Here is a 27,112-nt window from a genome sequence, read left to right on the forward strand (position 1 = left end):
AATGAGTCCCCTAAGCCATAGGATACTCTACACAAAATTCGATATAAATCCCTCAAATCATACTAAAGGAAAAGGATTTTAATCAGTTATTAAAATGTTCCCCCTATTACGCCTAGTCCCTCTTCCCCCAGGGGACCACACTCTCCGTTCAAACAAGATAGGGCCCCCTTGCCCAAGGACGTTCTGGACCAAATATGGTTAAAATTCCTCCAATGGTATATAAGAAGAAGGATTTTAAAGATTTTCATTAATTTTCTTTATTGGACCCTACCCCTTGACACCCAGAGAGGCAACAACTGCCGTTTAAACAAAATTGAGTCTCATTTTCCCAAGGATGATCCAAGCCAAATTTAGATAAAACTCCTACAATGGTACAGAAGAAGGATTCTAAAGGTTTAACCCTCAAATTCCCTTATCGTGCCCTGACAATCCGCACCCTCTGTTTATACAAAATTGAGTTCCCATTGCCGTAGGATGCTCCTAGCCAAATTTGGATAAAACCCCTACAATGGTACATAAGAAGGATTATAAAGGTTTACAACTCAAATTCCTCTATTGCGCCCCGCCCCTCTTCACCCAGACGGGCCACACACTCTGTTTATACAAAATTGAGTTTTCTTCGACCAAGGATGCTCCAGGCCAAATGTGAACATAATCTCTCAAATGGTATACAAGAAGGGAGAATTTTGAAGATTTTAAACCTAAAATTCCCATACTTGGCCCGCCCCTCTGAACCAAGAGGGGCCACACCTTCTGTTTATACAAAATTGAGTCAATTTTGCCATAGGATGCTCCAGGTTAAATTTAGTCAAAGTTAATAAAACTGTTGATAACGTGTAGCGTTTTAAAGGAAAAATTGACGGACGGACGACGGACGCCGCGAAACGGACGGTACGGTACGGACAAGGTGAGCTACTACATATTTGTTTTAAAAAAGACCAAAAGGCTGTAACTTTGCATATGAAACGGCATGGACCGAAAGTTAGATTGCGACACTCTGCCTTTCAAGGATATATTAGAAAAGCTGCTGGTATATAGTACATAAGTCATAGCATAACAATACCACATTGTTTGCATTAATATAATCCACGACCAAGTTATGAAATGAATGTCCTAACTTTAGACAGCCAAGATGCCATCCCATTAAAAACTGTTACCAGCCAATATTAGTCTTTTCCACTTATTACCTTACAACAGTATTTGTTGACATCGGTCTTCTTACTCTTATGCTTGAGAAATTTCTTCAATTCACTCTCGACCTAAAGTGGAGTTGATGCTAGTCCACGATATGATTGTTTATGTAAAAAAAAAACACACATATATTCACATTGTAAGAAGTCTATTGATTATTTATAAAATCTTTAAAAACTCACAAAAACAAAACAGTGAAAAAAAACAGCCTACAAGTCAGCATCGCTCTAGTTCTATTACGTATTTAAAAAAGACATAATACTTTTATAATATGTGACCTATCTTTGCGCACGCTTAATTTCGCGAGCTGACCTTCTGTATATTTCAAGAACATTAATCCATGTTCATAAAAAACAAATTAGTTTTGTATGTCTCATTTTAAGTTTCCATTTTATGTTTATATTCTTCTTATTTTACCAAAGTTTTGAGCTGGAACTGCGGATTTGTTAATATTTTATTACTTCTCATCTACGCATATAAAGTTTCCTGATCGAGTCCAATTACAACATTCTGACCCACATCGTTCCCAACCTTATGCTCACACCAATCCTTTAATATATCCTTGAAGAAGGGCTGAAATAATTTACATAAATTCTGATATTTTGCCCTATTCCACTGATCCTTTATATTTCGTTTATACAAATTGATTTTTATTTTTCAAAGTAGGTAATTGTCCAATCAGCCACTTAACATTATTACGGAAATGATGCCATATTGCAATGCTGTGCCCCGAGTGCATTTAACACGGCCCCAATTGGCGTGACTACAACACTTCTATGAGAGGTGTAACCTATCGCTATACCGATGTAGTGTAAAGACATTTCTTTCCTTATGAACACTGCTGCTCCGGAGTCGCCTTGCTGGAAAATGGTTTGTCCTTTTACCTCATACTGGTTTTTAATGTAGAAACACTCTTGTGTTAAGGTATCGTAACGATTTCCGCCGACGGTTATCGAGGTCCGGTTCGCCAGTATAGCGAAATAATAGTCACAGACTATTTGAAATCTGCCACATACAAAATGTCACTTCGGGCAAGCTCAGGAATCCTTCTAGAGGGATCTTCTCAGTGTCAGTAATAGTCAAAGTAAGCTCAGTCAAATTAATTAGTAGAAAAAAATGACAAAGGCCAGATTTACAAGTATAAATGGTATTATTTTGTAAGAAACAGAATAATTATTTACAATACAAATCATTCAAATATAGCAATCTCAAGCTTTCTCTTGCACGCTATTCCACGCTAATATATTACAATCTTTCCCAAATTAGCCAATAAATTACGAAATAATATAAGTCTCAGTCCACCCTCAATAATAAGAGTAATGCAGTTGTAACAAGTAAACAGGTTGACTATATGTTATTGGAAATTAACACTAAATGACCTAACGCTCTATTAAATTATAGTAAAGGGCCTGCTTTTGCAATAATTAAACTTAGCAAACTGCTACAGTGAATTGGTTCTAAGTAATATTGTCTATAAAGACTAATTGAGCTATTATGTCGGTGATAACACAGGACAGCAACAATCCTAGTCAGGAAGATAAACTAAGTAATACTGGACTATTCATGGAATATGAGCTGAACACTGGCTATTTGACCACGAAAAATGATCTCAATAAAATGTTAACTATTAGATTAGTCACGTATTGCCTAAAAGATACTGGTGATAATACCAGGAAATATCCCAAGTGAATGATCTCTCAATGGCTACTGAAGCCAATGCGCAAGAAACGCGCTATTTATACCCAACGGACATCCCAGTGACAGCCACTGGCTGTCAAATGGCAACCTGAGGCAACTGCAAGTTGCCAACGTAACCAAGTTACATACATATTCTTCAGAACTCAACATTCATTTTCAAATAGTTCCTAAGAAAAATAAACATAAGCTAACAAACAAGTTATTTACAATTACAATTATGATATTTGAACATAAAGTGCGATCTGGAATCTACTTAGAATCCGGTTGAGCCGGATTTGACTCTAAATTTACTATACGACTCAAACACCGAACGACCTTCACCGCCATAGTTGACGATAGCAACTGTTCAAGTTAGGCGACAGAAAACATCTATTATAGCTGAAATAAATCGTAAGTACATCAATTTACATTGTGTTTATGTTCACTGGGTGACAATAATGCAGGGAAATGCAGTCTTTACACCTTCGGCTGTTAATAATATATATAAAAGCTCTCTGAAGTTGCGTTTTCAACACTGGTAGGGCTGGTCAATGAACACGGCCGCACACAGAAGAAATCACTGTAAACCATGTGGAAGGAACTTAATGCATTTCCACACGAATTATTATACATCCATGTGGCCATAAACAACCCTGCATGTCCTTATACAATGACTGATATATACAAGACTTGTTAAATTATATAACAATCATATTAGAACAGTTTACATATAATACTATTATATGCTTGAACATTTCTAGCAATCACATTGGTCGGATCCTATACACGTGACCAGTCCTCAAAAGCTCATGTAGACTGGTTTTCCGGTGAAGATCGATTTCGGAACCTGTGGTAGCGCAAGCCCAGTTAGACCGGAACGCGATCTGTCAGACGACAATAGAAGATGGCTGCTGGCGAACGTTTCTCCTCTGTTACATCAGAAATTACCAAAACTATTCGAAGATAAGATGCTGTTAACATAAAAAGGCCATTGAACACGCAGTGCATGTTCTACATGCTTATCTTAAGAAAAAGAACATAGACGATGCCTTCGAAAGCTACTATGCTGAACTGTTGAATTCAAACCTGGCTACATTTAACACGGAGGCTCGCGTACGAAAATCAGAACTTTGAGTTTATTTTGTTTTATTTTATTGTTGAAGCATATAATAAAACAGTTCTGGTAAATATAATGTGATATATGAACCTGAAAAAGTGATATTGACATCGGCTGTGCCTCGGTCAATATCACTCTTTCAGGTTCATATCACATCATATTCACCAGCACAAAAGTCCATAATTGTATAATAGTGATCAGCTGATCAACATATAAACAATAACAAGCGATCTCCCATTAGGTAGAGTAACAGTGTATGACATGTAACAAATGTCACCAACAATGGTGAGAATTACCCACTTCGTTACAGTATGTTTCAAAACACAAGACAGAGGCCGCGTTTTTAAACCATCAACCACCAGCATACCCCTTGTCAGGTGGCTTTCGCTTCCGAATATGAAAACTGTAGAGTCATCGATCTCTGGAGTATTCGTGGCTATCAAACAAGTGTTATATTCTGGTAGCTCATCAAAACCTACTATAACAAGGAAAATATCGCTGTACGTATAATATATGAATCAACCAGAAACATGATTGTCTTGTCAACACAAAACAACGGGATTAGATGAGATGTATCGCTGCAACTGCATCCTGCGCATTAACTCCTCAACGGCGGCTTTCGTAAATTGCCCATCCGGCATTAGCCTCACACGCTTGCTTCTATTTGTTGAAAACTTACATTTTGTTTTTCAAATTAAGAAAGCATTACTTAACGTATTGTTGGATGTCTACAATGCCCGATGCAACGAAATGTGTTATGAAGAAAGACAAAACCTTTACACATGTGTTCACATGGCATCAAATCGGCCGGACTCCGCATTAACAAAAGATACAGCCGTATCACATTTCTCAAAACATACTCTATTATTCATTACAAATTTATCATCAAAAACAATTTAAAATGAAGTTATTAGAGTTACAAAACACATTTTCTGTAAACAGATATGGTGGCGTTGACTTTTGCCGTAACACCCTGAAACCTAACATTTTTGTTTGCGGTGTTCTAATTGTTGCCTATCGCATATAATCTTTTTTCAACTCAATGTTCTTTCATAAATGAGGTCACGAGAAAGATGACCAAGATTTTCGAAAAATGCTTATATATTGATATTGAGTGTGATACTCGTTTGTGAAAGCAAAACAATATTTTTAGCTTGAATGGGATTTGATATTCAATGAGTCATATTTTATTTACATGCTGGTGCCGCCTACTGCTGAGTATCATTACCGCCCATAATATATCATTAAACATTTAACCTTAAAGTTTGAGTTTATCGTAAACAAAGCGTTGCATTTCCAAGCCTTCGAGGTTGTAGCCCGTACATTTACATCACTAAATCACCTGCAACTGCAAATCGCGTGCGGGATAACAATTACATCAATAATTAAAAAGTGAAGAACGATCTGAGTGATTACAAATTCAATAAAGCAACACGTATATATCGTAGGTTTGCATACCTGATTCTCTTAACTTGTAACTGTGATCAATGGCAAATCTTCCTCTTTTCGGTATCCTAGCTGGGTCAGATATAGTTACATCGGCAACATCAATGCTGGGATTCAAACTTGGGTCAAAAATTGCCCTCTTCACATGGGAATTTACCAATATATATTTTAGTAACATAATTATATCCAGATGATTTGGGTAATGTCAGACAGGCATACACACATAGGGAGATATTAGCCAGGTGGCATAGGACTAGTAGCTAGCGCCTGATAAGGCAGCTCCTGCGAATTCCTCAATATTGTATTGATTAATATATATATGCTAATTGTATTGATTGTATAAAATTATATATATATATGTACTGTAAAGCGCTTTAGAGTGGCTTATGCTAGCTAGATAGGGCGCTATATCAAATGTTGTATATTTATTTATTTATTTCACAAACCTGCATGGCTTACCACTTTGAACGGAAGCACTGTTATGGCGCTGCACGACATAGAGATTGTCGAAAGAAATCAAACAGCACATGAGCGCATGTCGGAAAAGACAAACTACCTTCGTACTTCACGAACGGACCAATTGTTCCTTCAGACTTTTGTACTTGTTTTTACATCGCACCTATTTCATATCCCATTATGAGATAATCATGACGAAAAGTACTTGGCCTTTTCTCATATCTACCGTTCGTTAAATCTCTGTTCTGAAATTGTTTTCCATTGTCTTCCTTCATAGAACCGGCATCCTTCATCACAGTACCGGCATCCTCCATCACAGTACCGGCATCCTCCATCACAGTACCGGCATCCTCCATCACAGTACCGGCATCCTCCATCACAGTACCGGCATCCTCCATCACAGTACTGGCCTCCTCCTTCCGGGTACTGATATCGCCCAAATCATCTGGAAATAATTATGTTACTAAAATATATATTGGTAAATTCCCATGTAGCACTGTATCCATACAAACGTTTGTTTGTAGGATATGAATTACAATAATTGATATACGGTACAAGGAGGAAATTCGAACAGGGTAAAGATATAATAGAATATAACTAATATTATAAAAATATAAAGCCCCCTGGCTAGTGTAAGCCGAAGACCGCATCGTTAGCCAATGATACTTTGTGTGCGAATAGCGACAATATAATATATCTGGGAGCGTGAATATGATGAAGCTAGAAAAAAACACACAGTATCATTGGTCAACGATACGGTCAGTGTAAATTCTGCCTTTGGTTTTCGCTAGCCGGGGTGTGTGTATTGTGTTTAATTATTAGTTATATCCTATTAAATTTATATTTTGTTTGATGAAATGTAAGTGTTCTGTGTTTTTTGTGTCTCGATAAAGGAGGGGATTGCTCCGAACAATTGACAACATCATATTGTTTACACTGTTGGAATTACTTCAATGGTCATATTTAGTTTACTGACAAACAATAGATACGAAGATCAGATACAACATACTGAAACGATACCGATCATTGCATTCCTATTAACACAAAAAGGGGGAAGATAATGCTTTTATGTCTTTCTTGAAGGAATTGTTGGCATTTATTTTCAAAAGTGTAGTGCAATAATGTGACAGATATGGCTAATATAGAAAAACTATTTTTTAGGAGAAAAAATCACGTAACGAACATATCGTATATTTTTCACAGGTTATCATATCACTGATGCATAAATACTCAGAAAGAAATAAGTGAATTTACAACTCACCAATACTATTGATTTCGACAAAGGCTGTGTCACTTTCCGCTTCACCTGCTCTATTCCTTGCCTTACAGAAATATATTCCTCTGTCACTTTTCTTTACATCACCGATAGCAAGTGATGGAGATTGTGGTAACCCGCCAAAATACTTTTCGTTGTCAATACAGATAACGTTAGATTTGCCATCCTTTACCCTGACCCACTGGATAGATTCGGTTTCCGCTGTGGCGACCACAACACATTTCAAAATGGCCACTTTTCCTTCAGTAAATTGGTAGTGTCCTCTACTTAAACGTATTGTTGGTACATCTATAAAGAAAAGAAAAAGGCCCAAAAGGGCTTTATCGCTCACCTGTTATTGAATAGTGTTGGCAAATCATGTTTAAAAGGCAAAATATTGCAAGCTGTCTATAGTCCAAAGAACAGGAAAAGATGAAGCCATCAATGTATTGTTATTCAGACTGAACAATTAATATATTTAAGTCAGCTTTGCACACAAATATAAAACAGTAAATCATGCTTATAAAACATGGTTAAAGGTATATTATTCTATGTTTATGGACTTCATTTAAGTACGCGAAACTCTGATTTCCAAGACGTAGTCGAATACTTTTGTATACATTTTTAGGTGATAAAGCATATGAGATGCGACGCCCGAGACACAGTTTCAATAATGTTAGTAAGAATTCGCATCCAAATTTTAAAGATTATGAAGTATGAAGAGACGCACGTACGAACTGATTGATGGATTGCAAAACTAATGTCTCCTCCAGAAATACCGTAGGCAGGACAATAAGCGTAAGTCTCCTAAAGGATGATATGTATTTCAATAACAGGATAGGTCATATTTCATGACCCCATAAAATATCAGTGTTGAAAAATATTATGGTTATGGTATTTGAATTTGTTAAAGTTTTTTAACCCTGTAACCGTGAGAATAGGCTCAAATAATTCATTTGAAAACATATTTAGAACATTTTTTTTCTTAGTAACCCCTTGCCAAATGTGATGAATGTGATGTTTAGTCTTTAAAAGGAAGTTGTCCAAAGGAAACCTTTTGACTGACATACGGACAACGGACACGCGCCATATCATAAGGAGCTCACAGGCCTTTCACGCAAGGTGAGCTAAAAACGAAAGTTTGACACAGAAAGAAAGAATTTTATTTGTATTATTTAACGAAATTGCGAGTTATGCCTTATTTATATTACATGAGAACGCTTTCTGCAAAAGAAATTAATTCAGTAAATATTTTAAGAAAATGTCGTTTTATTTCCTTGCTTAAGACCTGTCAATCTCTTTTTTCAGTGTCTCACTTTTAAGGAATTGAGCTATGTCATGGTTGCATTGATGCTATGGTGCAAGTGACATATCTACTTAATGAAGAAAAGTTTATTTGTATGTGATTGTTCGCATATAGTTAGCATTTCCACAAAAATAGGCAACAAAACTGCATCCCCATTAAAACAATGTTATATTAACTTATGATTATTAGCTGATCAACTTAAGCTAATTTCTTAAATATTTATCACCTAGTCAGAGTTGAATTAAAACAATATGAGCAACAAGGCGAATGAATGCATGGTTAAACATACGTGTGAAAATGTGATTTTCAAAATAGATCTGTAAATTAAATTTGTGAAAGATTAACACATTTTCAGAGGTTATGCATTTCTAGATTATAAGATATAACATATGATAAACATGAAACTACATCTGTGATTAGTATTAAGCGGATGGTCTCTATAAAAATGAAATGTTTTATTCTGATTTCGTTAACGTTTAACAAAACAAACATATTTTTTCAATAGTCAGAAATTCAATGTTTTCCTATTCTTTGTTTTGATTTCGATTAAATACGGTCGTATCTACTTCTTGTCAACTCTAGGCATGAAACACTATCATTGAGACTAAATTAATGGCATCAAACAAATCAACAAACCTTTCGGATTCTCCGTTGGTATCGTTACTTTTGGTGTAGTCTTCAATACTAGAGGTACGTCTGACTCATCCTTAAGTACGATCTGCCTGTTTTGTAGTCTCGTCCTAAGCGTCACCGCCAGGTACAAAGCAGACGATTGGTGTGGAGTCTGCGCTTCGCTGATTGTAAACTTTAGAACTATTGATCCTAGAGTAATGAGTAAAGTATAATTTCAATCTGGTATTTTATGAAATTATGCCCAAAATACAAAATTTGATTTACAAAATTTACCTCGGTAATTCAATGAATTTTTTTATGCACAAATGCAAAATTTCTAACATGAAGTATGAAACTTGAAATCTTAAAAAACAAGAGTCCAAAAGCCACATTGCTCGAAGGTTGATTAAACCACATTTCATTGTATGTTCAAAACAAAGATATTTCTATTGGTTTTTTTCAAATTTTTATCAGGTAAAATAATTTTCTTCAGAACAATATCGTTTGATGTACTTACTTTTAAATATGAATATTAATTGAGAGATCTATAATTTTGACCTTTTGGCAATTGCCACGAAAATCGGTTATTAATTTAGTTGTTCAATTCTGAAAACAAAAATTGCTTTTTATCATTATTACCAAATAGTTACTATTAACAAATCTTACTTTAAAATCCGGTAATTGATTTAATCGTTCAACTCCAAACAATATTGCTTCAAGTTATTATTATCAATTATTTATAATAATAGTAATATGGAATATGACTAAGTGACCTTCAATGTTTACATTTTTACCTTGGAAATTGATAATTGATTCATGTGTTCTATTCTGAACAACTTTGCTTCATATAGTTATTGCTGAATATGTACCTTTAGAGATGTATGAAATACAAACTCTGTGATATATGATTTTAACACTGAAACTAGTTCAGTAAATGTATTCTAGTTGTTCATATTCTGAATAACATTGATCATATGCGTATTGCTTAATATTTACCATGGAAAAGTTTAAAGACCTCAGTAATGGTACTTAATTCAGTTATTCATAATTATTATAACTTACAAATACATTTGTAGTTACATGACTTAATAAAAAAAAAAAGGGCCAAAGGTTATGGCAGCAGCAAGGTGTTTGGCTTGGTCAAACTTGATTGATACTGTCAGTGTTCATATAATGATTGAAAAATATTTGTTTTTCCATTTCTTGTTCGTATGAATGCAAATCTATTACATACATATTCCATTAAGCCCGCCAGTTGGTCAATATGTATGTAACCGGTTTGCGTTCATACCTGCATGAACATTGTAAAAGCCGTTCAATCCTTATATTTACATTCTGGTTTGGTCGTTATTATTGACCAAAACAAAGATATTCCCTAATATTTTTCATTATTGAAATGGCTGTGTCGTCATTGCAAACAAGATTTCTGGAATAGATTAACGCCACAAAAATGTTTGCTTTAAATGGTAGTCTTACGTAAATCGAGACGGAATCTAATCGCGTTCATAGCCCTATGAACTCAATTGCTTATGGTAATGCTTATAGAGGAGCTTGCAGTGGAAATGTAAATATGATAAAAAAAAACACCATTCGCAAATTCCACTGTATCTCTCTCTTTATAGGAAGGGTGTCTATAAGGCCCTTTTTTAGGCCCCGGTATATTCGGATTTTCACCTCCTTAATTTGTTCAAAGATATCCTATTGTATGACATGCGGAAAAATTAAGGTAAAACTTTGACCGAAAGTGGGTTTTTGGGGGGATCAAAAGGGGTATGGTAAATCACAAATATAGTTTTCTGTTTTCAAAATGAGCTTAAAAACTAAAATAATACCATTTCTGATTTTGAAAACATGTATAAATTAGACCAGCATATGTCACTCATTTAAGTAGACTTACATAAATTGCATATTGACTACATACTTTCCTTTTGGTTTATACTGAGTTATGGCTTCTGGACACATCACAAACTTGGCTTTTTCAAATATCTCTCAATTTTAAGTGAATTAAAAGGTGCATGACACCCTTTATATGCTATAAGTATAAGATATCAATTGTTTGTATTGTATATTATATATATCATATAATATTTGCTCAACACCTGAGGCTGAAGTGAGTTCCAGGTCCTGATTTGTTTTTTTACTTATCAAAGTTAACTTACAAATTAAAAAAAATGGCATTTGCCACCACAACTACTGAAAAATGATTGCTTTAATATATGAAGTTTAATTTACTGGTAATTTTAAGTCACTTAGCCTCAATGAAAGTATCTGCTTTAATCGTTAAAGTTATTTCATTGTTTTATCAAATGTTCTGTCTATTTCCAATGTTTATCCGCTGATTGTACATAAAAGGCATTTGGGATAAGCATGTAACTTGGTATAGAGTTTTGTTATACGATGATATTTAATTTGTGAAAGTTTCATACTTATCCCACAATGCCTTTTTACTCAAAAAAACATTTTCCTGTGATTTAGAGTACAAGGACCAAAGTGCATCTCATTGCCTTACACCAAATATTTCCTGACAATACTAGTCAGTATGAATGTATGTAGAATAAACAGGCTCAGTAGAGTATTTATAGTAGTAAGAGGGGCGTTTGACATGCTACACTGACCAAACGTCAGATAGTTTATGCTTTGAAAACGCAAAGAGAGACTAAGTTGTTCGTTCAAGTTAATGCTTGCAATTAACAGTTAATCCTTTTGTTAATTTCATACTGTTTATTTTATACATTCAATATTAGCTGCTACTCATATTATTTCTTTATTTCTTTTCTTCCCTTTTTGTTACATTACGTTAAACCATCATGATCATACTACGTACTTTTTCCAGCAACTACATTATTTCTACTTATTCGTCTGCAACCTAGCTTATTTGCTACGAAAGTTGTCCATTGACGAAAGTGAAGATTATTTTATACCAAATTATTAAAAGATCGTACAAACTTTTTACAAACTACACCTGTCAGAACTGCGAACAACAAACGTATAAACCTTACCCATTTTTCAAAAGTAATGAAACAAGTGCTTTACTGGCCCGGAAACGAACGCGCCAAAGTCTTAATATTGGGGGAAGAGAAAACCCACGGTGTCAGGCAAATGACCCAATATTTGTTCACGTCGGATCGGGTAATCGAACTCATGCCGCCTTGGTAAAAGGGTGAGTCAGCTACCCATTGCATCACCTCAACGGATGCTGATAGAAACATTCACAACTCCATTGTAAAAATACCCAGAGAGCCTGTATCGCTCACCTTAATATTCAAGTAGTCATATAAAAAATATTTTCATTAAATATTATACTGTTCAACAAATATTTTCAAATATTGGCTCTGTCTCTCAGCAATACCCTTACCTTATTTGGTCGCATCCCTCTGTCCCCATCGGGGCATGGCTTATACAACATTTAATCATATAGGGCCAAGGATACTCTATATTAAATTAGATTTAGATACTGATTTAGGATAAAAAAAATCTTATCTTTGACTCTTGGTTATTCAAAACAACCTGTTCCAAGATAAGGGAGCTTTTTGTTAATTATCACACTCTATGTCTTTCATTTCGTTAAAAGAAGCCGTTTACAGTTTTTGCAATATTTGACCCTGTGATATTGAAAGTAGGTTGAGATTACTTTCTTTTGCAAAAATTGTCAGGCTGCCTTTCGATTATTCAAAATAAGTCGTTTGACATGTTTAACATATTTGATCCCTGTGACATTGAAAGTGGGTCCAGGTCTTTTTCATTATCTAACTTTGTTGTTTGCAATCCAAACAGGCTCAGCCAAATATTAAGATTATATACCTTTCAGATCTTGACTTTGACTTATTGTGATCTTGATAGTAGGCCAATGTCATTGAAAAATTGACGGACGACGGACGGACGGACGACAGATACCGTACCATGCAATAAGCTCACTAACCCTTCGGGCAGGTCAGCTAACATAAAATCACAAAAACAAAATCTTCCTTACAAATAATCTCTGGTATTCAAAAAGAAAAAGAAAAAAACTTTACATTTCTATTTAGCGAATTCGAACAAATCATTAAGCCCTTGAAATGTAATCACGACGCCAATGAGATTCATTAACTTAATCATGAGGTTTTTTTATTTTAACTCACCGTTACTAATATTTCGGCATCAATTTCTTGGCTAATAACGCATGTAACTTCTTGTTAACAAACGTTTGCATACATTTTAAGTAAAAATGGATCATTCGTACATCACACTGTTTCGGATATTGTACACTGTGTGGATTATGACATCTCAAACATTATGTGATGTTTTATATACAAAAATAACACAGAGTAATGTTGCGTATGTCTTTTTTTTCAAGGATCATGACGCTCATATTACCTTTCCTCCCGACCCCTGTAATTCTGCTGTTGGCTTCTCTGTACTGCTCTGTGATTTGACTGGTACACTTTTGGGGTAAGTTTGGATTGTAACTACCCTCAAACGTGCATTCCAGTTCGGTAGTCGTTTCTTTTGGCATACCTTTGAACATATACAAATGTATTTTATGACAATCGTCTTTACTTAAACTTAATTATGACAACTAACATTAAAACAAGATGTCAAAACAACATTTCAGTTCACAATAAAGCGTATTGATTAACTAAATTTAAACCATGTGGATGCGTGAATGTAACATTGATTAAATCAATTAAAACCTTCCCCATTGCTTGCATGAAAAAACAAAAATACATTATGATGTTTAAGTACAATTTACATTATGCTTACCTCCCTTTCTAATTGTTTTTATATCAGCTTCTGCCTCCTTTATGATGAGCGAGGCTTCTTTATCTATTTCTTTAACAACGTCGAATAACTTCTTGTAGTGGCCGCAAGAAATATGGCCCATTCGTTTGAGATAATATACGTTGTCTTGTAGGTCATTTCCAAGTTCTGAAGTTGGCACATACACGCTTACTAATTGTATAAAGTCTGCCCAATGATTTGCTTTTGGGAAAATACGTTTAGATAAAGCGTTCACCATTCGTGAATGCCTCAATGAAATACGTTCTTTAATGCCTTCCTTATGAGTGGTTTCGACTTGACATGAAAGAAAAAAGAAAGAAAAAACATTATTTGTTTGGAGACATATTATACTATGATACTGTTATACAAGCATTTTGCATTTGATATATATGGTATAATGATGAGGATTAAATAAGAAAAATTGACTAACTTTCCATCTGTAATGAAAATGTGTTCATTCTTAAGGAGAGATAACGTACTTAAAAAGGAAAAGAAACATTAAGTACCACAGTAATACGAAAAGGCAACAAAGTAAGGCATAATAAAAATGTGAAGTCTTCAGGAAAGCCTAATGTTCCAGCAATATAGGATTTCAATCATCGTCAAAGTAATGCTACGGTTGTCCCATCACATGATCTTTAACTGGGTCTTAGTGTCTTTAATGCTTAAATATTTGTATGTTGTGTTTCAGATCGCTAGCTATTAATATTTGCTGTAGGGTTTTTGTGTTGTATTTAATGTTGACGTCTCCGTAGTTCCTCTTTTTCCCCCCTTTCTATGTGAAGTAACCGGATATTCAATCTTCTATTTACTCTTTTCTTTATTTGCCATGTGGTTTTCTATCAACACCAACGGATGCTCCAGCGCATGGTATTCATGACAAATACTCGAAAATATAATTAAGGAAACTTGATCACTAATTTGTATTTACCATATTATGTTATTGTTTTGTAGGGCTTTCTTTATTTTACGTTCAATAAAAACAACAAACAGTTCTGATACTTCGAATAAATACACACTCACAATCTCTATGTGAGACATACTACATTGTAGCTACTTAAGGGGAATTCTTCATGAGGCATGTGTTTGTCAACCAAAACAGTGTCGTCAAATTTACCAACAACATTATGTAAGTCTGTCACGTTAACTGACATCTATCGAATTTAGTTTATTAGAACATCGTCAAAATTACCAATAAAGTAGTATATAGATGGTAATGTAGTTTATTAGTACATCGTCAAAATTACCAATAAAGTATTATATAGATGGTAATGTAGTTTATTAGTACATCTCATCATTCTGACAGCCTTATCAGCGTTAAAACAAAACAAAAATATTTCACTTACCTGTTTCAGTATTTGCACTTTTACTATGTATTATCAAGTGCACGGAATTCCTTCCTTGTCCTGCATGGTTTTCTGCTTCACAAATATATTTCCCATCGTCATACATTTTTTCCGTTTCATCTATTATCAGCGAAGGAGATTGTAGCACACCGCCGTGGTATTTATCATTGTCAATTGCGATTTCACGTTCACGTCCTTCTTCTTCTTTGATCCATGTGATATTGGTTGCTGGTGGTTCCGCAATGACATTGCATTTTAAAATAACAGGGTATCCCTCAGTTTGATGATGTGTTTTTGGCTTCATATTCAGCGTTGGAGGACCTAAGGTTAATTTAAAACCAATACATATTTCATTAATACATTAATCATGACACACAACAAAGCGCCAGTAACATTTTTGTTTTGTTTTTCGGACCTAAAATTGAGAGTAGACAGCTGTTACTATTTCGTGGTTCTACTTCATATATTCTTTTTGTATGAGAAAAGTAAAGAAAGTTTCAATCAATCGGGAAATATAGTTGCAATATTTTTCACTTTAATACTCATTTGTCGTGACAAGGATGAAATATCAAATTGAAGCTTTTACCTTTTACTTTCAGCTTAGTAGGTATACTCCTCCTTTCCCCATACCTATTTGATACGGTACATACATATTTACATTAGGTGTGGCAAAGCCCTTCTATATTACTACTAACGTACTGCCAATAGCAGCTTCATCTTATGAGACTATAACTGAAGTTGGTCTTTGCTCCTCCGAGCGACTTAACAGTGTCACTACCGAACTTATCGGTATCTTCTGCTTTGATCCCAAACACCAGCTGCCTGTCTCAAGTGTTTTTGTGATCAACAAACAATTGTATGCCTGGATTTTTCACAAATTCAACCTTCTCCGGTTGCACGATCAACATCAACAACATGCCGGACTTCAAATATAACTCTGACCTGATTACTGCAGACTTCCGTTGGGTGCGTGCGCCGGATATAGTTTAAATTTCCGGAAAATGTTTTACGACATTTGATTAGTTACTTACAAAATGTCATTTGTTACTATTTATGAAACGAGAATATGATATATATATAAATCAAAATCAAATGAATTATTAACGAAATTTGCGGAGTCTTTTCAATTTTGTATGGGAAATAGCGCATGACGTCAGCTGTTATCTTTGTGCCGTTCTAGATACTTACCTGACCTGACGGTAATAAGCGGGAAATTTGAAATTTGGAAAAGACATATTTTTTTTTTGCGAATTCTCATTATAGAAATATAAATATAAGCAATAAACTGCATAGATGTGGCAGACCAACTGGAATAACTGCCACATGTGTAGCGCACACCATGATAAGTTTGTCTGTGACACATGTGGCAGTTATACCAGTTGGTCTGCCACATCTATGCAGTTTATTGCTTAAATAGCTGCCTTCGTCATCTTTCCTGATGTCTTCGATTACTAAGTGTGGATAATTCGGTTTTGATCCTGTATATTTTATCTCGTCAATATCCATTGTTACGGTTTGCTTCTCAGGTGAAATACGTTGCCATGAAACTGTTGTAATCAAAGGAGTAGCAGATATAGAACACTCCAGCTTCGCTTGTTCTCCGATAATGGCAGTATAGTTTTTTTGAAGTATTCTAACCGTAGGCAAATCTGAAAATTCACATTTGAAATATAACAAAAAACATTTCTTACTTTCTTTAGGTTCAACATGTCTTCGGAAAGGTTTTATTTTCAACAGTGTTTTATTTATTTTAAAGTTAATTATATAGATTGATTGTTGGTTCATATGTTTATTTCGCGGTCCATGTTTCCATCGAAGAGAAACAATCGTCATTCATCATGACGTCATGATGTCATTACGAAAGATGACGTCGAAAAATACCATTGACCCTGGACGTCATCAATGCAATGACGTCCAGGGTGCGGCCCGCTAGGGGGTAATCAGAAACTTCCAACTGTTTTACTCAACTACTCGTGAGTTGAGAAACCTATAGCGGTTTATGAAAGAAAATCAGCTTAAGGCAGGTGACATTGGTCAATACATGTTTTATGTTTCCCGACAAGACAGGTACAATAAACAAATAGTACCGGGCATAAACTTAAGATTCCAAACTACCTTATTTAAATATGGAAACTATATCTTTTGATACGGACGTGTCAGATGATGTAGTGATAAGAGTGTGTGGTAGTTATCAGTTAGGCAAGTTGGTGTCGGAGATCGAGAGTAGAAGTAAGAACAGAGTATAGAATACAACAAGAAAAGACCAAGGTGTCAACAAGACTCTAATTCGAACTCGAGTAAACTAGGACAAAATATGGGCAAAGGACAATCACACTTAGAAACTGCATATTTCCATATGGGATCCTGATTGCAACCATAAATCTTCCCCATAGTCTTAATCAGCATGCTACATTCGAAACCCTTTATTAATAGCTTTTTCCGTTAGCAGTCGACATTTATCACGGAAGTGATGATATCCGGAGCTAGTTTTTGAACACCAAATCAACTACTTCTTATAATCCAAGAAGGTTGGGAAACCTCGGATGCTTCTGTCGAGAAGGGGGAAAATTCATTAACTCACTAACTCGTCTGTCAACGGCTAAATGCCAAGAATCTTTGCAAAGTCTTAAACATAATCTTTTCAAAGCGAAAAAAGTGACATTCTGGTGAAGATGATAAAGTAGTCGAAACCCTGCGCGGGCGACATGCGTCGCTCAGGTGAAAGGGATGAATAATATGAATATGTATCATTTATATAGCGCCTATAAAATATAAAAAAAGATATGCTTAACATCATATGGATATTAGTTTTACTTTAACAAAAACAGGCTTGCAATCACCATTATACATTTAGCAAGAAAATAATCATCTCGATGAGCACATAAATGAACAAATAAAGGGTGGTATGTACATGACATCTGAGCAAAGAGCCTAAATTGCAGACGTGAAGAGTTGACATGTTATGTCTTGGCCCTCAGCAGAGACAATGATAAAGAACCCAATGAGAAGATACCAGAGGAGAAAAAAAAATCTATTGAAAAGATTTAAAAAAAATGAAGTGGAACCGATAAAATTAAAAAGAGTACATTAAAAATACAAGCATTTATTTCGCCCTCTTTACATACAAAAATTTGTTTAACAAAATTTTAAACACCAGAATGGTTTCGGAATCCTTGACAGAAGGTATAATAAAACTTTTTTGCAAAAACAAGGGCGACGCGAAATATCCAGACACTTACATAGCTATCACACTTTTTTATATCATTGGAAAATATTTACGGTTATAATTAATTAATGACTAAATAAATTAGCTGATGAGACCAACCTTATATCTAACTCGCAAGCTTGGTTTAGGAACAGTAATTCAACAATCGAAAACATCTTTATATTTCATGCTTTATTTTATTTTTTCATTAGAAAATATACAGTTCATTTAGTGATTTCAGAAAAGCTTTCCACACATTTTGGCGGGTCGGATTGTGGATAAAAATAATCTCAAACAAAGTATGCGGAAATGCATTCAAAGTTATGTATAATCATAACTAAAATACCAATACAATGGATATGAAATGTCTGCCGTTTTCATTTGCAATGTCGGGATGGAAAAAGGCGAAAATATATCCTGATTTTTGTTTTCTCTATATTTAAATGACATAGAAATGGTATGATGACGTAGATAACTATTCTCGTGGTAAAACCTATTCAATTTTCAAAAAAGGAATGGAAATTTGAACCATATTTGTTGAAACTCTATCAAGATGAACGGAAAATGTTATGCGAATTTAGAATGTCCAATTTAAGGCTGCCAATCAAAATAAGTCGATGGACAGGCGTCAGAGTGACTTATAACAGAAATATGTCTTACAAACATTCCTGATTATTAATACATGTAAATCAATCCAGTGATTGTCAAAGCGGATGGTATGTTTTTTAATTGTTATTATTTTTTGCACAGCAAAACGTGTGTGTTTGTGTGTGCGTGTGTGCGTGCGTGTGTGTGTGTGTGTGTGTGTGTGTGTGTGTGTGTGTGAGGATGAATGTGGGTGTGTGGGTGTGGGTGGGTGTGGGTGTGCTATGCTACGTATGTATGCATATATATGCTTTAGAATGTATTAGTCTATCCATTTGGTCTGTCATTATAAAATGTATCTGACGACTGACCTCCTGTTACACACGATGTGTGTATCTTGATGAATTAACAAATCTTGAATCTATCTCGGTTATAAAAATATACGTCCATCACTTCCTGAGAAATAACCATAACAAGAATTGTTTAGGGTCGGACGACGGATTACAGAAAGTCAATTAAAACTTTATTTTTTAGCATTTAACGTCCTTGCACAATCTATAGTCATATGAAGACGGCTCCAGAGGGAGACGCCGCCGAAAAAGAGTAGTAGAAAAGGAAAAGGGAAAAAAAACACAGATCCCAAGTATTACAGTAGGGGAAGAATATCATACAGTAAACCCCACAATTGTTCTGGGTCCCACGTGTGTCGCCTCTTACGATAGCATGAAGTGAGACTTCGCAGGCCTATTCTTCGCCCAAACCTGCTGGGAATGCGTCTTAAACTTAAAACTTTTTAAGATATAACAAACATACATCAGTCAGCGAATGCTAATGTATCATTTTCTATGCTTATTTAAAAATAAATCTTTCATACAACTCTACATTAATATATCACCAACTTCAAATGAGCCTTTACCTGTTTGTTGTTGGATAAAGACATACCTGTTGCATTGCGAGATACGTTCTTGTTCTTCTGGTACATTTGAATCAACACGGTTTTACTGAAGCTAGCATGAGTCTGTATGCCGAGGTCTTGAAGTTTACATCTAAGCTTCGCTTTCGTCCAGTTTGTATGGTCATTGATGTTATATTGCGACGTAACCCTTCTCCTAGAACGGCCTCGACGGTCTGCCATTTTTTTTCAGAACTGACCGATTACAAATTAAAACAGAAGCACAGCAAAACCATGATTGTAACTGAAAAGACACTGATGAAATGCGAATATTTAAAAAGTCCTTTCTCCATTCAATATTGTGCCTGACATATAAGAGATGTTCCGCATTTCAATGTTGCTGATATATTCTGACACATAGTAAATTCCAAATCAATTAAAGCTGTGTCTTTTGAAGGTTGAAGATTGGTCATGTTCGCAATAGGAAACATACTCCTCCATGACTGATTTCCTGTCAAAATATATCCAAAATAACAATAAAGCCTTCATATCATAGCTATACGTTTTAACATATCAATTTATTTCAAAATAGAAGAAACACGAAATTTTAAAACGTAAACCAATCTATAGGCCTTGAAAAGGCAGCTTATAAATAATGCATTTTGGAATATGTTTTACATTTGATCAATATATTACCTGGCCCTTTGTATTATTGATAAAACCTCCCAGTATAACTATGCCTATTTCCATTGCAATTGTTGTAAGGATTTACTCATTGTCCCAATTAAGGTAATAGTGGTTATGCCTCTAATTGTTAGTAACCTAACAGGAGGTCAGAAGTTCTAATTTTGTTAAGGGATTTGTATGACTACTAAAGAAATAGATATGCGTTGCTATGTCCATAGCTAGAGAGGAACATTGTCAATGATAAACCCCTAATTCTGTGTATTGTGCCCCGTGCATTAGCACTGGTGATGCCCAATACCTATTCGGGTGAAAATGATTCAGTACTTATTCAGAATAATCATTTTTCCCCTAGATCACACTATATTTACTTTGATCCGTAATGAGAGAAATTAAACCCTCTGATCACTATATTGATGCATCCCTAATTTTAAAAGACTTTATTATGTTCACTTTTCTTAAAGGACATTGCGTTTTCCTATGTAAATTTCGACAAAAACATCGTTACTCCTACTTTTTCCTCCTACTGTTGAAATAGTGTAGCCCTACTATTTATAGATAAAATATCTGTTAGACATTAATAGCACCCTGTCACATCCTCAACAATGAAGTAGGTGATCTTAGATGTAGTGTCACTGATTATAAGAGTTGCAGAGCGATCACAAATCACCTCTCTTCTCCATGTCGGAGTCCTAAAATGATACTAAATGATTCATTTGTAAATGGTGTAGTGTCAGTCTAGAGCGAAGTGATCGATTTCAAGGTTAACTAGGCAAATGTCAACTAATGTTATACTGACGTACTGCATGGAGCTCTGAATTCCGCTTTTGTGTCATTGTGCATAGCGCAATGTATTCAGAATGTATGTGTGCTTGCTTTGCGGTGAATTAAAAAGGCAGGTATTGTTAGATAACTATTCGTCATATAGGTAATGGCAGTAGTACTACTACTTAAATTACAGAATCGACTGACAATTAACTAAAATAATTTAGACCAAAAAAAGACATGAGTAGAGTTAATGAACCCAGTCTATCAGTCTAGTCATCCGCTAATACACGAGGTCGAACATCTTACAGAGAATATCAAATAGTGGTCATCATAATCACCAAATATATGGGACCTTGTCTAGCCTAATGAGGAAGGGATGGTCAGTAAAATTGACATTCATGCCCCGTTAGGTAAAAGTTACTACTCTGTGATAAAGTGTACCTCTTTGTGTAAACTGCAGCAGAAAAGAAGATCAAAACTTATTTTGTGCAAAATAAGGAAACTATGACCTTTTGAAAGAGCTTTTGTCAATTAAATTGTTAAAAGGGTTAGAGGAACTTGAATCACTAGCTTTCGACGTAAATTCGCAATGGACACACTTTAGGGAGAAGCTTACAAACGCCATTGATATGTATATCTTAGTACACAGGCCGAGCACATCTCTACAAAAAAATGAACAGTGAAACATACCCAGAATAAGTACGGATCATGTAAGTTGAATGACAAAGTCACCAAAAGTGACAAAGAAAAAGCCGGGATGTTGGCAAAATTATTTTTCACTTCTATATTTACAAAAAAATCGAATGAAAATATTTTATGATAATATTGATCTCATTATGTCTTGAAAACCTTTGAAAAGCTCAATACAAGAAAATCCTCATGTCCAGATAATCTCACCTGCAATTGTGAAAATAATTAAGTTCCGTCATAAGCTAATTATTGTCCATTTGATTTAATACTTGTCTTATAATAGGATCGATACTCGCGGATAAGTAGCAAGCAAATGATGCAGGCATTTTCAAGAAAGGAGACTGTAAATTATAAAGCAACGTTTGATCTATTAGCGTAACACGTATTTGCTGCAAAGGATTTGAAACAATTGTGCGTGAGACAATTTTCAAGAAAGGAGACCGTAAATTTGCGAGCAACTCTAGATCTATTACCGTAACACATATTTGCTGCAAGAAATTGGAAACGATTGTGCGTGAAACAATTATCAATCACGTGAAAAATAATAAGCTCTTCAGTAAGAGCCAATTCGGATATATTCAAGGCAGTTTACGAGATAAAATTGTTCTTTAGAACAGAATTTGATCGACAAACGTTTGCTTGCTCATTCAAGTTTGTCCTCTGAAGATTATCTATACACTCGCACGTAAAAGAGAGTTTTATCTCTAAAAGTTGATATTTAACAAAATTATGTTTTTTGACTTCCATTTCAAATCTGTCCAGGCTTTGTATGTAACAAAATGTTTTTATAACGACAAAGTATATTTAAGTAGGTGTATGGTCTGTTTAGAAATCACCTGTACCAAATAATTGACAACAAAATGTACTTTTACCTTACACATTTTTTGTGTTCAGGATTATTTCAACTTATGATATAAACCTCTATTGTAAATAGAGAGAATACTTATTTTAACAATAAATAATGAAAGTACCGAAAATACTAGTGTAGTTTGTTTTGTAGGTTCAGCTAATTATCAATAGAAAACTTTGTACAAAAGGTAAGTTTTAAGGTTACCTTATAGCAAAGATCAAAATCGATTTTTTTATAAGATATCATGATCATAGGTCAAATTGCTCGTCGAAATAAATCAAAATACATCTATGTACTGTATATACTCGTATCGTTTATCATGAAGTTTTACCAAAGGTCGAATAAGTATCCACAGGTCATAGATCCACTAGACCATCAAAAAAACATTCGTACCACTTTTATCAGTAAACAAGAATTTAATATTGTCTTTCCCGGTAGCAACAACGTTCTTTCATAATGAACATATTTTGTCAAAAAAAACAGCTAAAAATCACTACTTCGTTATTCACTATCCCATTGAATGGGATAATTGTCTCGCGATAATATTGTAATTAAATATTCGAGCATTTATGTAATCCACAATCAAAAAGGTTAGCGAGCTAATGAAATCCATAACATTCCAAAAAAACACATAAACTAAACAGTCATTCAGACATTGTCCGGCATCATCTTGCACCCAAATTGTTACAGTCTTGAATTCTTTTTATGATTTTTTAAAATCAAAATCACATATATCTAAATTTTCGTTTTTTGACAAATATTTTCAAGGCAGACAAAAAGTTAAGATTCTATTTAAAATATTTCTTAAATAGAGCACCAAACTCGCCTCAATTTTTGGGCAATAACAAGTTTTAAGTTATATACAATATTACACCCCATGAAACAGTGGTTCATCGGGTACCCTATAAAAACCGACTGAATAAAAGCTACTTTGTAGAAATACAGACAAAATTCTTTTTTTGATATACCCTAAGATAACACGTGGTCCTGAGGGCTTGTATCGCTCACCTGGATATTTCAGCAGTTATAGCAAAATATTCTCATTAAATGTGATAATACACTACATATATTTCCAAACATGGCTCTGTCTCCCAGCAACACCCTTAATTTATTGGGTCCCATCCCTCTGTCCCTATTGGGGTTGGGGCATGGTTTATTCAACATTGAATCATATTGGGTCAATGACACCCTAAATCAAATTAGATTTGGAAAGTGCTGTAGGATAAAAAAAAATCCTTACCTATGACTCTTTACAAGATTTTAATTTGAAAAAAATACCTCTTAGTTATTACGAAGAGTCATTTAAATATGTTAACACATTTGATCCCTATGACCTTGAACATAGGTTAAGGTCATTTCCATTCGCATTATTTGTTGGGCTCCATCTAAGGAAGCTACTTGTTAAACATCACAACTCTATGTCTTTCAGTTCTTCAAAAGAAGCCGATTGCATTGTTTGCCATATTTGACCCATGTGACCTTGAAAGTAGGTTAAGATCATTTTCAATCACAAACTTTGTCGAGCTCCATCCCGAGAAGCTACCAGCCAACATTTATTGGAATATTATGATTATATACCTCTAAGTTCTTCAGAAGAATTCGTTTGAAGTGTTTGACATAATTGACCTTTATGACCTTGAAAACAGATCCAGGTCGTTTTAATTTGCTAATTTTGTCGGGCTCTATCCCTAGAAGCGACCTAGAACCTTAGTTTTATAAGGAACATGGCTTCCTTGTTGTTTGACCACCGTTCAATATGCTACCTGCGTTATAGCATGGATTTATTGCAGATCCCATCGTATTACCCTACCAAATCATCAGTTAAATATTACAATTCACTTCATGTGCTTAAAGTGCGACGTTTAAATGACAGTGCAGCTATCAGACATAACATAAACAATGACTTGGTCAGTTTCATGTTGTTTTTAATATATCAGAAAGTAATTGATACCCACTACACAAGTGCACCTCGATTGGTGCTAAAATAAAACTTGTAACAATTGATAATGTAGAAAGGACAAACAAATTACGCAATTTACGATTTCAACAAAAATTGGATACATATTGTTTATATCACCCTCAATCAACTACACTAGCTGCATACCATGTAACAAGGCCTTAACAATCCTATATAATCTCCGCCAGTAATATTAATAAACTCTAAAAGATCTTCTATACGTCGCAACATGATTCGGTCTTCCTGTAGAAAATTGACTTATAATAAATGTAGTATTTATTGTTTTGTTTATCATAATATTATTAAAAGAACTCAAAAAACTGTGAACGCCAAACTCGTTAAAATTTCCAGATGGATTTTGACTTTCTCTATTCAGGTGATATTGAGTCTAAGTCAAGGTCATGCATTGAAGTAATTTAACACCCTTTAAAGACCTTGTAGAACTTGATAAAAAAAATCTCGAAAATGTTAAAACTTAATGCAACCGAGAACCAAACCTTCTCTGTGTCAGAAAATAGTATTTTTTCCAAAATGATGTACTTTAAAATCAGTTAATATTCTGAAGCTTTCGTTAACATTAAGATTACACATGCATTAAACTGACTCCGATATGTTCCTAATGGATATTAAAACAATCACCATGGTAACTCTTTGTTAATTTAAATGATAAACCGGTGATAAGAGATTATGTCTCTCACTTTCGTATTTCACTGTGCCATTAAGTCATGTTATTCTATCTATTACAAGTATTAATTTAGAATAGTTTGCCTTATTCCGAGTAATGATTTTTTATTTTGGTAAACTGATAGTTTATTTTCGTAAAACACCTTATACAGAGTAACCAATTGCATTCTGTAAACAGTAGAAAGCCATAATAAAATAAGTTATCATATGAAATGGTTTATTTAAAATATTGGCTGGATCAGTGTGATTATTAAGAAACATTATTTCTATTTGATAAATAACACAGATCCGTAATACGAGATATTACTATTTTTCTATATTTTCTTTATGTTCACTGGTGTGACGGAAAAATAAGATATCTACATTTTATATATCATATATTCCTTTTTGTCTGGCCCAGTTGCAAGATAAATGGCAGAGAGTTTGGGATCCAGCTCTCGGTTAATCATCCTGTCAAGGTTAGAGCGTTTCTGATTATTTTGTGTGTGAAAGAAACATTAGTAATGTATGCAGGAAATACATATCGATTATATATAGCAATGAATCAACCGGTATTGCCGCTGTGTTTAATTATGAAAAACAAATTATATGACATCAAAATCAAAAAGGCAGCAAAGCATAATTTGGGAAACCTTCTGTTTTGTCTTTCTTTGTCTATATGAAGTTCAATCCTCGGGCCAGAATTCGAGGAAAAGAGATAGCAACACTTTGAAACGATCACGTTATGAACATTTTCAATAAATTCGGTTACAATCGATTAAAAGAATTAAACTGGTATATCAATGACTCAATAGGACTTTGTCACTTTTATAACCACGGAATCCTAAGATGATAGAAATCGTGTATTTACAAATAGGTCACAGTTATTATGTAGTATCAGGTGTGAGGAAGGCTAACAAAACAGGAAGATGATTGTTTAAACCCAGTAGACCTTTGGTAATAATATTTTCACAGGTACATATTAAAATATGTTTATAAAGGAATACCAAATATGATATTTGTAGAAATAACGAAGAAAGTTGTATAATGTTTATCGAACACGACTGGTTATTTCCCCTATTATATTCCAAAGGATTTAAAATGAACAAAACAAAACCAGAAGTAAGTCAGTAGCAATACATACTTAAGTAAATGTCCTAATTATCAGTCAATTAATTAAATATCGGTACATACCTAAAGGCTACGTGACGATTCCGGTATCTTGGTACACTGGTAGTTTATAAATTCATCTACCTAACATATCGCCATAAAAGAACACACACAGTGACGGGCAGCGACAGGACTTATACGTATAATGTCACATAATCACGTGACGGATATTCCAGTGACGTACACAAAACAATCGATGACTTCCAACGCATTTATTGATAGACAGTTAAACGAAATGATAAATATTATAGATAGCTTTTGTAGAATACATTGTTTTGCCAATACTTGCTGTGATATCATTGTGGTAATAGTTTATCTATGTCACGTTGCTATCGTGTCCTCTATCTTGAAATTTATATCTGGAAATGATCTCATAATTGTTATTTTCATTTAGTGATACAACTACAATGTATCAGTCGTTTTGCTTTGGCCTAGAGCAGAAAGGTGATTTATATATGAAATAAGCGACTTGCTTGCAACGCCG

General features: G+C 34.4%; 1 protein-coding gene across 5 annotated transcripts; it reads right to left on the reverse strand.

The window, feature by feature from the left end:
* Positions 1-4,150: 4,150 nt before the first annotated feature.
* Positions 4,151-26,756, reverse strand: LOC110460222. 5 transcript variants are annotated; one of them, XR_002463987.1, is made up of 10 exons: positions 26,653-26,756; positions 19,897-20,357; positions 15,165-15,485; positions 13,801-14,112; positions 13,414-13,554; positions 9,085-9,270; positions 7,149-7,451; positions 6,280-6,332; positions 5,891-6,195; positions 4,151-5,570 (listed from the first exon to the last, which is right to left on the reverse strand). XR_002463987.1 is itself a non-coding variant. In XM_021513024.1 (8 exons), exons 2-8 carry the CDS (start codon positions 20,087-20,089, stop codon positions 6,040-6,042), a joined length of 1,749 nt encoding a protein of 582 aa, XP_021368699.1. In that variant the 5' UTR covers positions 20,090-20,357; positions 26,653-26,756; the 3' UTR covers positions 5,804-6,039. The 5 variants fall into 5 exon arrangements, 1 of the variants encoding a protein (XP_021368699.1); XR_002463985.1 differs by having other exon boundaries at positions 4,151-4,460; positions 5,444-5,570; positions 5,891-6,332; XR_002463984.1 differs by having other exon boundaries at positions 5,891-6,332.
* Positions 26,757-27,112: the final 356 nt, after the last annotated feature.

The sequence above is a fragment of the Mizuhopecten yessoensis genome, unplaced genomic scaffold, assembly GCF_002113885.1.
Source record: "Mizuhopecten yessoensis strain PY_sf001 unplaced genomic scaffold, ASM211388v2 scaffold10331, whole genome shotgun sequence".
In the NCBI taxonomy this organism is placed as follows: domain Eukaryota; kingdom Metazoa; phylum Mollusca; class Bivalvia; order Pectinida; family Pectinidae; genus Mizuhopecten; species Mizuhopecten yessoensis.

Coding starts and splice junctions, on each gene's coding strand:
- LOC110460222 (XM_021513024.1), bottom strand. CDS start 20,089: ATGGCAGACCGTCGAGGCCGTTCTAGGAGAAGGGTTACGTCGCAATAT. Junction 9,271..13,413: donor TACAGGGGTCGGGAGGAAAG/GTAATATGAGCG, acceptor TCATTACTCTAG/GATCAATAGTTCTAAAGTTT. Junction 6,333..7,148: donor TGTCGAAATCAATAGTATTG/GTGAGTTGTAAA, acceptor AATTATTTCCAG/ATGATTTGGGCGATATCAGT.